General features: G+C 43.9%; 2 protein-coding genes across 4 annotated transcripts in view; both read left to right on the top strand.

The window, feature by feature from the left end:
• The window catches only part of ryr1b (ryanodine receptor 1b (skeletal)), a 94,588-nt gene extending 81,620 nt beyond the window's left edge, over window positions 1–12,968 (top strand). The window contains exons 96-107 of the mRNA XM_064301124.1: window positions 194–448; window positions 1,947–2,077; window positions 2,492–2,534; window positions 2,730–2,863; window positions 3,065–3,125; window positions 4,065–4,211; window positions 5,568–5,702; window positions 8,896–9,052; window positions 9,806–9,870; window positions 10,010–10,110; window positions 10,606–10,657; window positions 10,938–12,968. Of these exons, the coding sequence (XP_064157194.1) occupies window positions 194–448; window positions 1,947–2,077; window positions 2,492–2,534; window positions 2,730–2,863; window positions 3,065–3,125; window positions 4,065–4,211; window positions 5,568–5,702; window positions 8,896–9,052; window positions 9,806–9,870; window positions 10,010–10,110; window positions 10,606–10,657; window positions 10,938–11,033 (1,377 nt within the window). The 3' untranslated portion in view covers window positions 11,034–12,968. The remainder of the gene's footprint in view (window positions 1–193; window positions 449–1,946; window positions 2,078–2,491; window positions 2,535–2,729; window positions 2,864–3,064; window positions 3,126–4,064; window positions 4,212–5,567; window positions 5,703–8,895; window positions 9,053–9,805; window positions 9,871–10,009; window positions 10,111–10,605; window positions 10,658–10,937) is intronic.
• A 1,081-nt stretch (window positions 12,969–14,049) lies between these two features.
• Window positions 14,050–15,393, top strand: part of LOC135235529 (uncharacterized) — a 45,694-nt gene continuing 44,350 nt past the window's right edge. For all 3 annotated transcript variants that reach the window (XM_064301081.1, XM_064301080.1, XM_064301083.1), the window contains exons 1-2: window positions 14,050–14,162; window positions 15,184–15,272. In XM_064301081.1, coding sequence (XP_064157151.1) covers window positions 14,118–14,162; window positions 15,184–15,272 — 134 coding nt within the window. In that variant the 5' untranslated portion in view covers window positions 14,050–14,117. The remainder of the gene's footprint in view (window positions 14,163–15,183; window positions 15,273–15,393) is intronic.

Below are 15,393 nucleotides of genomic sequence, written 5' to 3'. Positions count from 1 at the left end.
CAATATTTAGGATAATTCTTCTTTTATATTGATTGTACATTTTGGATGTTTTTGCCCAGTATCCATGGTATTTTAAATATGTATTTAATTATATGATTATTATACCCGAGTAGTCATACAGTCATAGTGTCCATATCTGCCCCTCTCTGTTAGTTTCTCTCACTGGTCTACCCCTCCCCCCCCCCATGCACAGGTGTCAGACACTCCCAGAGGTGAGGAGGAGCTTGAGGGCTCAGCGATGTTCGAAGGCTCCGGGATGTTCGAGGGTTCCGGGGGCGAGGCGGAAGGTTCTGGAGTGGAGGATGGAGGAGATGAGGAGGATGAGGAAAGCCTGGTGTACTTCTTCCTGGAGGAGAGTACTGGATACATGCAGCCAGCGCTGTTCTGCCTCGCCATTCTGCACTCCGTCATCTCCTTCCTCTGCATCATCGGATACAACTGCCTCAAGGTCTGCTTCCGGCATGAACACAGGCTGCCGCAACGGGGCGCTGTCTGCTGGAGAGCCACTGCATGCAGGCTCGCTACCCAACAGACCATGATCAGATGGCATATCTGAAATACTTCATCCTTTATACACACCAGTCAAATTCCCGCAGATTACTCAATACAATAATGAGTGTGTGTGTGTGTGTGTGGTGTGGTGTGAGTGTGTGTGTGTGTGTGTCTGTGTGTGTGTGTGGGTGTGTGGGTGTGTTTGTGTGTGTGTCTGTGAGTGTGTGTGTGTGTGGGTGTGGTGTGTGTGTGTGTGTGTGTGTGTGGTGTGTGTGTGTGTGTGTGTGTGTGGTTGTGTGGTGTGGTGTGTGTGTGTGTGTGTGTGTGTGTGTGTGTGTGAGTGTGTGTGTGGGTGTGTGTGTGTGTGTGGTGTGTGTGTGTGTGGTGTGTGTGTGTGGTGTGTGTGTGTTGTGTGGTTGTGTGTGTGTGTGTGGTGTGTGTGTGTGTGTGTGTGTGTGTGTGTGTGTGTGTGTGTGTGTGTGTGCTGTGAGTGTGTGTGTGGTGTGTGTGTGTGTGTGTGTGGTGTGTGTGTGTGTGTGGTGTGGTGTGTGTGTGTGTGGTGTGTGTGTGTGGTGTGGTGTGTGTGTGGTGTGTGTGTGTGTGTGTGTGGTGTGTGTGTGTGGTTGTGGTGTGTGTGTGTGTGTGTGTGTGTGTGTGTGTGGTGTGTGTGTGTGTGTGTGTGTGTGAGTGTGTGTGTGTGTGTGTGAGTGTGGTGTGTGTGTGTGTGTGGTGTGTGTGTGTGGTGTGTGTGTGGTGTGGTGTGTGTGTAGTGTGTTTTGTGGTGTGTGGTGTGGTGTGTGTGTGGTGTGTGTGATGTGTGTGTGTGTTGTTGATGTGATTGTGTGTGGCTGGGAGTGGTTGTGTTTGGTTGGGTGTTGTGTTGTGTTTGAGTTTTTTGTTGTGTGGGGTGTTGTGTGTATGTGGGTGGGTCTGTGTAGTGTGTGTGTGTGTGTTTTGAGTGGTGTGGTTGTGTGTGTGTTGTGGGTCTGTGGAGTGTGTGTGTGTGTGGTTTGTGTGTGTGTGGGTGGTTGTGGGTGTGTGTGGTGTTGTGAGTGTGGGGTGTGTGTGTGTTGTGTGTGGTGAGTGTGTGAGTGTGTGTGTGTGTGTGTGTGTGTGTGTGTGTGTGGTGTGTGTGTGTGTTGTGTGCGTGTGTGTGTGGGTCTGTATAGTGAAACAGTTTGCTAGGAGTCGTAGAAGCAAAGACGGACTTGTGTTGAAGTCCAGGCTTGATTCAGTGCTGGATACTCTTTTAGATTGTAGTAAAAATAATGAGCCTAAATGGGCAGAATGGTCTGTTCTCCTCGTTGTGCGATTATGTGTTATGTTCAAGAAAGTTCTTTTGTATGGTCGTGTTCTTGATTCATAACACAACATGCCATGGAAACGTTCAGGAAGCCGCCAGCTGCGCTTTAACATTTTTGTGTTTAAGCACGTGGCGCTCCGTTCCTCCTCAGGTTCCCCTGGTTATCTTTAAGAGAGAGAAGGAGCTGGCTCGCAAGCTGGAGTTTGACGGTGTGTACGTCACCGAGCAGCCTGAGGATGACGACATCAAGGGCCAGTGGGACAGACTGGTGCTCAACACACCGTAAGACTGAACACAATCTCAACATCTTCAATGTTAAACCACTGCATCACAGACACCGAGGCAGGAAATATTACTTCCTACCTGGTCTTCAGAAAAGTGATTCAGATTGTGTACTTGTCCGATAGTATCAATCATCAACATCAATAGTCCCTTGGAGGCTATGTCAATGCAGTAAGCAAATTTGTTGAACACATTTTACATTAATCGCTGAACAAACTTAACTTAAGTCAAGCATGTAGATGAGTACAATTAATTTATTTCCTAAATATTAAACACCATTTTAAATGCCTTAGGTCTTCCCAAATGGACAGTCATGCCAATGGTTTTCAACTCCATCTAGTGTGGCTGAATGGGCTACCTGTACTTTTTAAAAATTTGCTTTTTCATTACATTTCATTTCATTTCATTCCACAGCTCTTTCCCGACCAACTACTGGGACAAGTTTGTGAAGAGAAAGGTGAGTGGCATTAAGAGCAGAGCCTAATTTGGTGGGACTGTGTGAATTCAGTGAAAAGTGAGGATGTGTGAAACCAGGGTGGGGATGTGTGAAATCAGTGAGAGTGGGTGTGTGTGTGTGTGTGTGTGCATGTGTGAGTGAAATGAGTGGTAAGTGGGGGAGTTTATTGCTCTGTGTATGCGCACGTGTGTGCAGGTGCTGGAGAAGTACGGTGATATCTACGGCAGAGAGAGGATCGCTGAGCTCTTGGGAATGGACCTGGCCTCTCTGGACGTCAGTGCTCAGCAACAGGAGAAGAAACCAGAGGCCGACAGTTCCGCATTCACCTGGTACTAAACACATGCTCTTACACGCGCACACACACATTTGTGTACATTCGCGCACACGGATACACATGCACTCATGCATATATACATGCACATTCAATGGCATGTCAGACACACACTGGCACACAGCAAGGGTTTTTACCGAGTGGTGAAACTGAATTAACCCTGAAGCGCACTTCCTGTTTCCTGTTCTCTTCTCCCCAGGATCACCTCCATTGACGTCAAGTACCAGATCTGGAAGTTTGGGGTGGTTTTCACGGACAATGTGAGTGAGGATGATGCGTTTCCCTGGTGTGTGTACAGACGTGTGTACTGTGGCGTGCACCGTTAACAGTGTTTCCTGTGGAATCAACAGGAAGCTTGATGCTCTGTCTATAAGTGAAGCGGCAACAGCCATTTATGGGGTGGGTATGGGGGGCAGGGCTAATTTAAGAGAAAAGGTTCCTTATGGTATGGACCAAATTTTCTTTTTTCTGTCATCATCTCAGTGCTCCTCCCTTTCTTTAGTCTTCTCTATCATTTCACTCTACTTCTCAAACAGGACTCCTTCCTGTCTGTGAAATTAAAATTGTGTGATGTCAAATGTGTGATTTAATTCCTGAAAAAAAAAAATCATGTTAAACCATTATGTTAGTGGTAGTAAACCATCCATCCATTATCTATACCCGCTTATCCTGAGCAGGGTCGCCGGGGAACGCGGAACCTATCCCAGCGTGCATTGGGCGAGATTAAACCAATAAGACCTTAATGATACCCACCCTTAATTATGACATTCTCAACATCCTGCCATTATCCTGCCTGTTTGTATATCTGTTGCATTCATTGGACAGCAGTAGTGTCCCTTTGAATGAGTTATTCTGACAACCTGGCCCCACCCCCATCCATTCGAATGGTGTACTGATTTGGTTATGAATCACTCTCTGGCGTGATCATTGCTACATCGGGTAGCCTAGGCAGCTGAAGATCAGATGGGCCTTTTCTAACCTTGGGGCTATATACACTGCAGATACAGTAGTAAAAATGACAGTTTTATGGGTCTCGTACATTGTGGAGGTCAGATTATTTTTCAGAAATTTCTATTGAATGTTAATCAGTAATCAGGAGATTTATGTTACCGTGGTCCGGTACCACGGCTTTGGAAACGTCATCAGTGGAAACGTAAATGAAAGAGCGCTCTCCTTTTCTCCCTGGCGTTGTCTTTCAGACCTTCCTCTACCTGTGTTGGTACCTGGTGATGTCACTGCTCGGCCACTACAACAACTTTTTCTTCGCCAGTCACCTGCTGGACATCGCCATGGGAGTGAAGACCCTGCGCACCATCCTGTCCTCGGTCACCCACAATGGCAAACAGGTGCTGCATGGGGCTCCTGTGCCACTGACGCTACTTTTCTTTATTTTTACCTTTTTACCCCTCCTCTTGAATGTTTTTCTTGCTTTATTTGGACAGCGAGAAAACAGAGAGAGTAACACCTCGCAGTGGTGTAAGCAATAGAAGAAGCTAATAGAATACTTTATTCTTTCAGAAATGCTAACAGACCCGCAGATTACTGACAAGTTACTGACCAGAGATTGTGCACTTTGGATTTGCGCAGTGTTTTTTGCTGAAAACTCTCAGGGATCTGCAGCAGTGCTTTGAGATCAGAAAGACGGTTTAAACAAGTCAGTGTTTCTGTTTCAGAAGCGTGTCTGAGTCTGACCAGGTCTGTCCTTTATCCACCCGCAGTTCTGTAGGTCAGGGCTGGAGCTCAGATGTTCCCTTGCGCTTTATAGGAGGTGGTTCACCTCCCCTGATGCAATAATGCCCACCTCAGTATTTTCCACCACTCTCTTTTTCTGAAAATGATATTGAAAAAGGCCACATCAGTTACATGACCAAGAAAATATTAAGGTGGGTAGTACTGCGTCATCTGCAAAATGATCAATACATCACATTCTAATCACATGTGATTTGAATGTTAGAAAATAATATTGAAGAAGACCACATCAGTTAAACAAGAAAATTATTATTATTATTATTATTATTATTATTATTTTATAGACTCACATAATGGGGTGAAACTGTTCAATTTTAATGGAGTAACATTGCTTACAGGACAAAAAATAGCTTTTTGAATAACGTCGTTCATAGCTCTTAGACTATGTCAGTCTTCTGAGTAAGTCCAATTAAACGAGTGCTGAACTATGGGTATTAAAGTAAGTCATTTTTCACAAACCCAGTTCCTCAAATATGGCAGCCTTTGATTCCACCTTCAAATGGTTCTTGTGTGAGGCTACCATCACGTATCCTGTTTCAGCTAAACGCTTTCACAAAGAACTGTAGCTACCAATCTAGAATATTAATGTTATAAACGACAGCTTCATTAAATAGGATGCTGATAAAGGACTCTGGGCAGTTTGGAATATGTTGCCAAATGCTCAGATGATGGGTAACTGTATTATGCCTAAATAAAAATGGTATGCCGTTAGCATGCCCCCAAGCTTTTTCTGATTGGCTGTGCTCTCCCTGATAGGCTGAGCTTTCTCTCATGGCTCTCTTTGATAGGCGGATCTCTTTCTGATGGCACTCTCTGATAGGCTGAGCTCTCCCTGATGGCTCTCTTTTCGGCTGAACTCTCTCGTGGATCTCTCTGATAGGCTGCGCCCTCTCTGATAACTCATGGAAGTCATGAGGTTGTGCTCTTATTAACATCCTTCCTCTCACTCCCAGCTGATGATGACGGTGGGACTACTGGCTGTGGTGGTGTATCTCTACACTGTAGTGGCCTTCAACTTCTTCCGCAAGTTCTACAACATGAGCGAGGACGAGGACGAGCCGGACATGAAGTGTGATGACATGATGACGGTGAGTGAGTGAGAGAGAGGGAGAAAGACTTGACTTTGAGCAGGTAACAGCTCACTAACAAACTAGCAGGAAAAGTAGAAGTCCAAATGAAGAGAAGTATGGTGTGCAGTTTAGAGGGGCAGAGTGATGTATGTGGAGCTCCATACTGCGTCGAAGTGTGCGCATGAAACACGGCCAGAGGGGTCAGTGACCTCAGGGTGAGGGGCGGGGCCGGAGGGGTCAGTGACCTCAGGGTGAGGGGTGGGGCCGGAGGGGTCAGTGACCTCAGGGTGAGGGGTGGGGCCGGAGGGGTCAGTGACCTCAGGGTGAGGGGCGGGGCCGGAGCAGTCCGTGACCTCAGGGTGAGGGGGGGCCGGGCGTCAGACCTCAGGGAGGTGGGGCCGGAGGTCAGTGACCTCGGGGTGAGGGGTGGGGCCGGAGGGGTCAGTGACCTCAGGGTGAGGGGCGGGGCCGGAGCAGTCCGTGACCTCAGGGTGAGGGGTGGGGCCGGAGGGGTCAGTGACCTCAGGGTGAGGGGCGGGGCCGGAGCAGTCCGTGACCTCAGGGTGAGGGGCGGGTGTCACACAAACTACAAATTGCATCATAACAAAGGTAAAGGTATGTCATTATTATGATTGGACGTGATGCTTCATGACAGTTATGTCATGGTAATGACACTGTTATTTCCATGCACCAAAATGTTACTTTAAAAACTCTCTGCAGCCTTGTGTGGTAGTAAAGCATTCTGAGCTGAATAAGCACATAAGCATTTGGGTCCGGAAGATCATTGATGACAATCTGGTCATGCAGACCTGAAGGATTCTGTGGTTAGCTGCTATTTGACAGGCAAAACCTTATCTTATGTCTTATGTCTTATTTGCATGAGTTGTTTTGTATTGTATTTGACAGGCAAAACCTTATCTTATGTCTTATGTCTTATTTGCATGAGTTGTTCTGTATTGTAATTGTCTAAAGGTAAATCTAACAGCATTGAGCATAATTTTGAGACTGAGCAGGGTTGAGGCACAGACACATAAAAAATAACTTGCTGAATATAACACACTATCCACTGAAATGAACACCAGTCAAATTAAACACTGCTTGAGGTGTGAGCTGTGCTCTGCTTACTTTGTACTGTACATGCATTTGTTTAGAAACACGTTCAGAATATTTTAATTTTCATATTTAAACATATGTCAGGCTACATTTTACTGACATATGGAGGAGTGGGGGGAAAAGATATTTGCTAATCAAGCATGCCACGGGTTCTGAAAGAGTTGGAGTGCCACCCACACGGGAAATCTCAAATCCAAACAGCATTTTCTTTTTTACTTTTGTCAGTGTAGAACTACAAAAGTAAAAAGAAAAAAATCTTTGTTAATCTGAATAAAGCCCATTTTTCTATCCTGTGTTGGCGATCTTGTTTCAGGGCAGTAGTTCGATACTTTACAGTTGTTTGTACTAGTATGGAAATAAAAGCACATTATGGGGAGAACACATAGTTTGTTCCTTTAGTAAGGGCTGTCTCGGTACTATGATGCTTCCTAAACCCAGACTCAAACCTACCAAACACATTATCAGCCTGTAGAAAAGAAGAAACTGCTGAGATGCACATTTCCCAAGGATCTTTGATAGAAGCGGGTCTTTAGTAGACAGTTCTGTTGGTTCCAGTTAAGTTGGGCTTCATTGATGCCACCTGAAGGCATTTGGGAATGCAGCCGGGCAAATTGATCATATTTAGAATTGTTTCAGTAGGGCACACTGTAAAAGAAATAACCAATAATAAAATGACTTGAGGATTATTCTTCTGTTGTTTTATAAGGTTGGAAAAGTAAGATGACCTAGTGTAGGTAAGAGCATGCTTAGAGGCACCTAGGCTTCCTTTCCAGGCCAAATAAAATACTTGCTATTTAGTGGAGTGCCATTTTTGTTGCAGTTGTCAGGACTTTTTTTAAGAGACTGATTTTTGTCAGCATGCCAAGGGGCAAGCCTCTTCTCCAGAACATTTTTATTTTTATTGGAGCAGCCGCATCAAGTGTTTATGGAGAATAGTAGCCAATCTGTCTGCCAATTCATGTGTTGACCTGGAGCTAGTTGAAGCATCTCAGTCAGTATTCTGGCAGCATATCAACAAACTTTGTAAATGTAAAAGCAATATGCACTACCTAGAGTGATTCTTACAGGGTGGGTTCATTGTACTTGTATTTTAATTTGGAGGTGGTCAGAAAGAATAGGATTGTGATGGTGAATTTCAACACCACCAATGTCGATGCCAAAAGTTAAGACCAGATATAAAGTTACGGTGTGTGAAGCCAATAATGTTTTGTATAAAACCATCTGAGTCCAAAAGTCACAAATGCAGATGTAAGAGTCATTTGCATTTTCAAAGTGAAGGTTAGTCACCTGACACCAGAAATTTGCCATAACCTAAGTAAGAAAGAAATTAATTAAATTTGTTAATAAAGTATGGACCAGGAGGCCTGTAAATTGTTTGAGCAATAGGCAAAGAATTGGTGAAGGAGGAGTCTTTATTTGAATGAGAGGTTCATAACCAGTTCTTCTGTAGAATGAAATTCGTACTTTTGGGGTGGAGTGAAGAGTAATTATAGACTGCGGCAACTTCAACTTGCCATTTTCCCGCCTTTTTTAAAACTGTACAGTGTCTTAATTGGCAATACACCTTACTGAAGTGAATAAGCCCAATAAGCAATAGTGTCAGGATGATCCTTCATAACGAACTGCTGCAGAACACTCATATCTAAAGGATTCTGAAGACATCATCGCAGCTGCTGTTTGACAGGCAAAATCTGCCATATTTTCATTGACTGCTCTGCAACATTATTTGTATGTGGAAGGACCTCTGTAAAAAAAATGTCTGATACATGTAACATCGAACTGAATTTTAGCACTAAAACTAAGCAGGGTGAGGGGTGGCTCGCAAGATTGCACATCAAGAAAATATCTTGCTTTAAATAATGTTATCCACTGAAATTTGCACCCATCGGCTATAGCTGGGAGACTCACAGGACAGTACATAGGTGGCTATAATGCTGCTCAGAGAGGTTCGTTTTCCTTATTGCTCCTGGAAAGAGAACATGTTTGTGTGTGCTGCATCCTGTTTATGTGTGTGTGTTATCTGTTCCACATGAACATATATACAGCGCATGTATGAGTGTGCTATTTATCGACTTTTCTCTCTTTACCTCTCTCTTAGTGCTATCTATTCCACATGTATGTGGGTGTGCGAGCTGGTGGGGGTATTGGAGATGAGATTGAAGACCCTGCAGGAGATGAATACGAGCTGTACCGCGTGGTCTTTGACATCACTTTCTTCTTCTTCGTCATCGTCATCCTGCTGGCCATCATTCAGGGTGAGCCCAACGCCCCTCACACACCTTGCACACTGCCTGCCTGTAGTGTCCCGATTCAAGAAGGCCTCATTCAAGACTTGTGTACATTTCACACTCTAGTGCCACAGTGCACTAAAACTCAAAACTAAAACTGTAACGTAAGAAGCGGGAGATTGTAATTTTAATTGTGGGTCAATTAAAGGAGACAGTCTAAGGACACAGGATGTGCACACAGCACAGATTAGGGTACAAGTAACACCAGTGACGAAAAGAATGTAACAGCCACGTGAATGTGTACAAATAATAAAGTTATGGTGGAATTTTTGTGAATTCATTAAGATTAATATTGTTACCTACATTTTGAGTGATAAAAATGAAAATGCATTTCAAAACATATTGCCGTGACATACCATTAGTCCTGTAGAATGACCCCTTACAATGTGTTAATCCATCAGCATAGGCCAATTAAGCCCTATTCTGAGCCAGGAAAAACCCTGGATTGACACCTGTCACTCTGCTATCTGGGCTCATATGTGCTGTGTGATTGACACCTGTCACTCAGCTGTCTGTGGTCTCATGTGTGCTCAGTCATTGACAACTGTCACTGTTGTCTGTGGGCTTGTGTACTGTGTGATTGACACCTGTCACAATGCTGTCTGTGGATCATGTGCTGTGTAATTGGCACCTGTCACTCTGCTGTCTGTGGATCATGTGCTGTGTGATTGGCATGTGTCACTCTGCTCAGGTTCGATGTGGGATGTGTTTCACATGCAGGTCTGATTATTGATGCCTTTGGAGAGCTGAGAGACCAACAGGAGCAAGTCAGAGAGGATATGGAGGTGCAGCGATCGTATTCTCTTCCGTTATTCTCTATCATTTCACAGGCTAAAAACCCAGCTGTACCTTTATTTTTAATGGTATATTAATATTTGGCTTGGGCATGCCCATTTTCATTTTACCCATCGCCCCTTTCTCCAGACTAAGTGCTTCATCTGCGGGATCGGGAGCGACTACTTTGACACGACGCCGCATGGCTTTGAGACACACACCCTGGAGGAGCACAACTTGGCCAACTACATGTGAGTTCCCCGGACTCCAGCGACCCTGCGGCAGGCCCCAGTGCACCCCCCCACAGAGCAAACCCCAGAACAGCCAGGGAAGGGCCCGTACCCGGTCTTGTTGGCTATGTGGCCTACATATTAAATATAACATCTGCCCTGCACCTTTTAGCACTGATCTAATCTGCAGCAAAAAAAACACAATATTTAATAATATCAGACAATTCAGCCCATCCAGGCTCATCATTTATAGAGCAGAGAAAATCAGCACTGTGTCGTGCCTGAGGATCTGTACCTCTAAGTGAGCTGGCTGGCCATTCTACACATTGACAGCTCTTTGTATAGAAAAAAGAAATTCTTACTGTGCCGGTATGGGTCATCATTTACAACTTACAACAGAGCTACTTCCATTAAACAGTCTTAGCCTGACCTCGCTAGATCCATCAGTGAAGTACTGTATAATACCATCTGCCCTCGTCTCATTTTGCACACTCTGCCTCCACCTCTCTTCTGCAGGTTCTTCCTGATGTACTTGATCAATAAGGATGAAACTGAGCACACAGGACAGGTCAGTGCCCATCTCTGTCTGTCTGGTGCTCTGCCCGTTTCAGAGTTCCTGCTTGGCTTGTGTAGGGTGTTGGTGAATGAACAGACCGTGGGAGAGAGTTCCTGTTTGGCTTTGTGTTGAGTGTTGGTGAATGAACAGACAGTGAGAGAGAGTTCCTGTTTGGCTTTGTGTTGAGCGTTGGTGACATTGACAATCCAACATGAGGCAGCTTATTTCTGTCCTGCGGAAGTGTTTGAGTGGTCATACAATTCCCTCCCACTTTTTTCCCCTCATTTCCCAGGAATCCTACGTCTGGAAGATGTACCAGGAACGCTGCTGGGATTTCTTCCCGGCTGGAGACTGTTTCAGGAAGCAATACGAGGATCAGCTGGGTTGAGACTGCGTGTCAGAGTGAGAGTGAGAGAGTGTGTGTGTGTGTGTGTGTACGTTGCATACGTGTGGTGCCAGAGAGTGAGAGACTGAGAATAAGAGGCGAGGTTGAGGTATAGACATCATTTCTGGGGTAAAAGGTCACCTATTTTCAGCTGTTTCTCTCCTGTCTGTAATCACCCAGTGCAGCACACAGTATGTATACTCACACACACACACGCTCACATGCGCACACACACAAACACACAGTGCCCCCAGCTACTCAAAGTGACCCTGATATAAAATATATGAAAAAGTGAATGTGGTAATGTGAGGGATGTATAGACAGAGAGAGATTGTTATTCTGTAAATACACTCTATGACCTTCCTTTTGCATTGAGGAAACAAGAAACGGAACACTTGTGAGACTGCCTGAGCTCAGAAGACACACACACACACGCACACACACATGCATATAACGCACACACGCACACGCACACACACACACACACACACACACACACACATGCATATAACACATTGCACTGCCTGACAACTGACGTAACAGCAACCAGAGTAACCTAAAACTTCAAAAAGTGCTTCTTGATGATGGTGATTATCATTATAGTAATAATATAACTCATTACTAATTACATTTATGATATGTATTAGTGCTATTACAGTGTTGTTGTAATGTTATTAATAACCCAATTATCTGTGAGGTAATTATTTAATTTAATGGTTTGCTGCAGTAAGCAGTTGTCTCCAGTGCTGTGGTGTGGTCTGTTGCTAGAGGGTTCTGATACCCCATTTCAGTTATGCCAGACTCTTGCGCACCAAAAGAATGTAACACAGCAGGAAATGAAAGACAAGCTGACTGGCTGCCACTGGTGCAATGCCCAGCAGTCCTACATACATGCTCTAGAGTGAAGCTGCACTGCCCAGAATTGTAGCTCTGGCTGGGATTGGTCACTCAGACTCTTAAGTCGCCACAGAAATGCACATCTGTGTCCGTGTATTTTAATAAGTGTCTGGTTGTCAGATTGAAGATGAACAGCAATAGAGATGGGAGACCGGCTCACACTCTGAAGTCTTACAGTATCTCTGCTTATGCGCCATCTTTGGAAGTGGAAGAAAACGATGCAGAAGGATCAAAACCACGTAAAGCAGAATTCTGAATATCAGGTTTTCCCCTCCTTAAAGGGGCAGTGCGATTCTATGTATGTTTTCTTCTCAGACTTCTATTCTGCTGTTATTTATTTGTTACCATCTACAAAGTATTTATTTTTAAATGTGTCATTAACAATTAATGAATGTATATGTATGTGACCCACCATCACCTCTAAGCCCGAACAGGAACCAGGCCGGGAAGTAGCGTGATAAGATGGTGAGTCCAAACACTGAGAAACCATCCTTTTTACTTTTGAATTCTGAAGAAATATAAAGCTCTAAGCTGCTCGTTTTTAGTCCATATTTTACTCTCCATTTTTTGAAAGAGGGATGGGCTTAATAGGAAATAGACAATTTTAAAAAGTTCACGTCCGGTTTGCAGTCAAGGGCAAGACATGGCTTTTGTGTTTTCCGTAGTTTAGATTTTTAATTATTGTTTTTAGGGAATCTTCCAACGTATCAAGCTAGTTAAAGCCATTGGTGAACTCAAAGTGTGTCCCCACTCCCACTTGAAAGCAGAACACACACACACATGCACACACACACACACACACACACACACACACATACAAACACACTGGCTTTTATGCCACCTACACGCACATGCACACTCTCCATCTTGTGATTGGTTGTATTCATTGACACTGAATGTATAAGTATGTGATTGGCTGATGTGTGTAAGGGACTCTTAGTGTGTATAAAATAATGGAGACTTAGGGGGGATGGTCTTGCTTGCCATCTTGACTGAAGCCTGTGTTTCAATACCGATTAAATAGATTTCAATATTTTAAAATCTTTCCTTTGTTGTGTTTTTATTTTTTGTATTTTGTCAAATTGACATAGCATGTGCTGTGGTTTATCATTACCATAATTTTAGCCTCATATTTTCCATATATCTTCTCATATTTGTATTGTATCATTATCTTTCACCTGCAGATGCAACAATCATCCAGTCATTGTTCCTATTAATGTCAGAGGGAATTTAGCTTGAACCATTAAAACAGCGATGCAATTGATTAAATTTCAGTGGTTTTAAAAGAAGCAGAGATAAATTGAAAAAATAAGTACCAGGATGAGATTGGGTTTATGGGGGTTAGTTGGTCATAATAAGAGACCAGTGTGATTCATCATTAAATGGATTAGTAAATTGTGGCACAGATTACTGTACACCTTCAAATGCACTCTTGCCCACCCATCCAATTCATTTTTTATATTTATGTGAAGGTTGAAGACCTGTAACAGTTGTGGACATATTTCACCTTTAATTAGTGGAAGATTATATGTTAAGAACAGGAGCTAAACCATTTTTTTTGCCCAAATTTAACCAATCTTGAGTCTTCCCTCAGACTGCCATTGTGACACCGTCTTCCAACTGTATCACCCAGACTACTGTGAGTCTTACAACCACCAACCATTCCAGAAACATATGGCCTCTGTACAGCCCTGGGTTACACCTCCTCCTCAGAATGACAGGCTACGGGTTTACTTAAATGCAATTCTAAACAAGCACACTGACACAATGCAAAAGAAAATGCAATACCAACAACTATAACCATTACATGGTATTCTTTCTTCTTTTTTTGCAACGCAACTCACACCGATCGAGAATAAAGTGAGCATTTTGGTGGAGGATAGGGGGTTCTGTGATTTCAGAGTGCTGATGAGGGGTGTTCACATCAGCCCCAGGCCTGTACTTCAAATATTTTTGCCTGTTCACGTCCTCTGTATGCTCATGGGACAAATGCAAATCCCTTGCTTGCTAACAGCCCAGAGAAAATTGATAGCAGGCTGTGCACCACCCTACCCCTAGAACATACCCCAGGTCCACCCACCGGGAGCAGAAGGCTATATAAGGTGAGGTGTCCAGGTATACTCTCCCAATCTACCATCAAGTCTGGTACCTGATTTTCATTGACGGTCTCCCACTGTTCAAGCCATCATCATGCGTTTCCAACCTCCTCCAGGCTACCAGCCCATCTACAACCCCGTGAGTAGATTTACTACCTCTACTTTTCTACCTGTTCTGTCTCTCTCTGCCTTCTTTCATGTGTCTCTTCCTGCCAGGCACATTTACAGTCCTGGGTCATTGTTACGACCTGATCTAGGGTCAGACCGTAACAGGATGAATGGTAAGGGAAATACTGCAAACCGACCAGTAACTCCGGCCCCTATCTGCCTATCCAAATTTAACTGAAAGCTTGGCTAGTCTTTGAAGGGTACTGGGCATGGATCAGCTTTGAACACTGAGCTTCCGACAATCTGTAGTCTGAAACCAGAAGTCTGAATAGCGTACCCCCAATGGAGAGTTAAAACTCAATTGACTGAAATCTTATCCACCTTAGGTTTTCTTTGAAACCACAGGTAGCCTAAAAACCTTTGGCCTGTAATGAGAGTGAAATAGACACTGGAGTTGCAAGAGATACAGTATGGCAAATAAGTAGTTAGGCTTAGATGTGTGGGGCCAAGGAAACACATTGTGGCAAACAGGTTATTACCAGAAAGAAAACTAAAGTTTTAAAAGCAGAGGTGGCCTGATATTTTTGACCTGCACTGTGAATGCTGTGCATAATTTACCCAGTGAACTAAATAACAGGTGTCTGCTCTCTGCAAAATTAACCGTTTAATTAGACTGAAAATGAATATCAACAAAAGTATGGACTCAAATTATTGATATCTTATGTGTCCTTCAACTCTATGCCTTTTTCTCTCACTCTGATTGACCACTAATATCTCAGTCCTTCCATCTGCATTCTATTGTAGTAGACACAACCTTGGTGCATGTGAGTTGCAAGTTCTGCTAGTTTTTGTTTTTGACTTAAAATAGTAAACCCATTACATCCAATTAACCAGAGAAGGAAGATAAACATGTGTTCAAACACTTTAATTGATCAATTAATTGCTGATTGACATTGGAACCTAGCAGACCCTACAGCTCTTCAGGACCATGGTTATGAACCATTGCAACAGATAAACTACTCTGCATTAATCCCAATGTTTCTGTCGTGCAGATTGTCCCATATACGGGACCCATCTACGGTGGTTTGAAGCTGGGGATGTCTCTGTTCATCCAGGGAACAGTTCCCAATGGTGCCACTGGGTGAGGAGCCCCTGTTGGCTATGGAGGGTACAGCAGGGAATGGGTCGCAGGCACTATATAATGGTGCAAGGATGAACAAGGCTTCATGGAACTATTATATATATATATATATGCTGTCAGT

This window comes from Anguilla rostrata, chromosome 12 (genome assembly GCF_018555375.3).
Source record: "Anguilla rostrata isolate EN2019 chromosome 12, ASM1855537v3, whole genome shotgun sequence".
Classification (NCBI taxonomy): Eukaryota; Metazoa; Chordata; class Actinopteri; order Anguilliformes; family Anguillidae; genus Anguilla; species Anguilla rostrata.
Note: the sequence above shows the minus strand (reverse complement) of the source record. Positions and strands in the feature narration are given on the sequence as shown.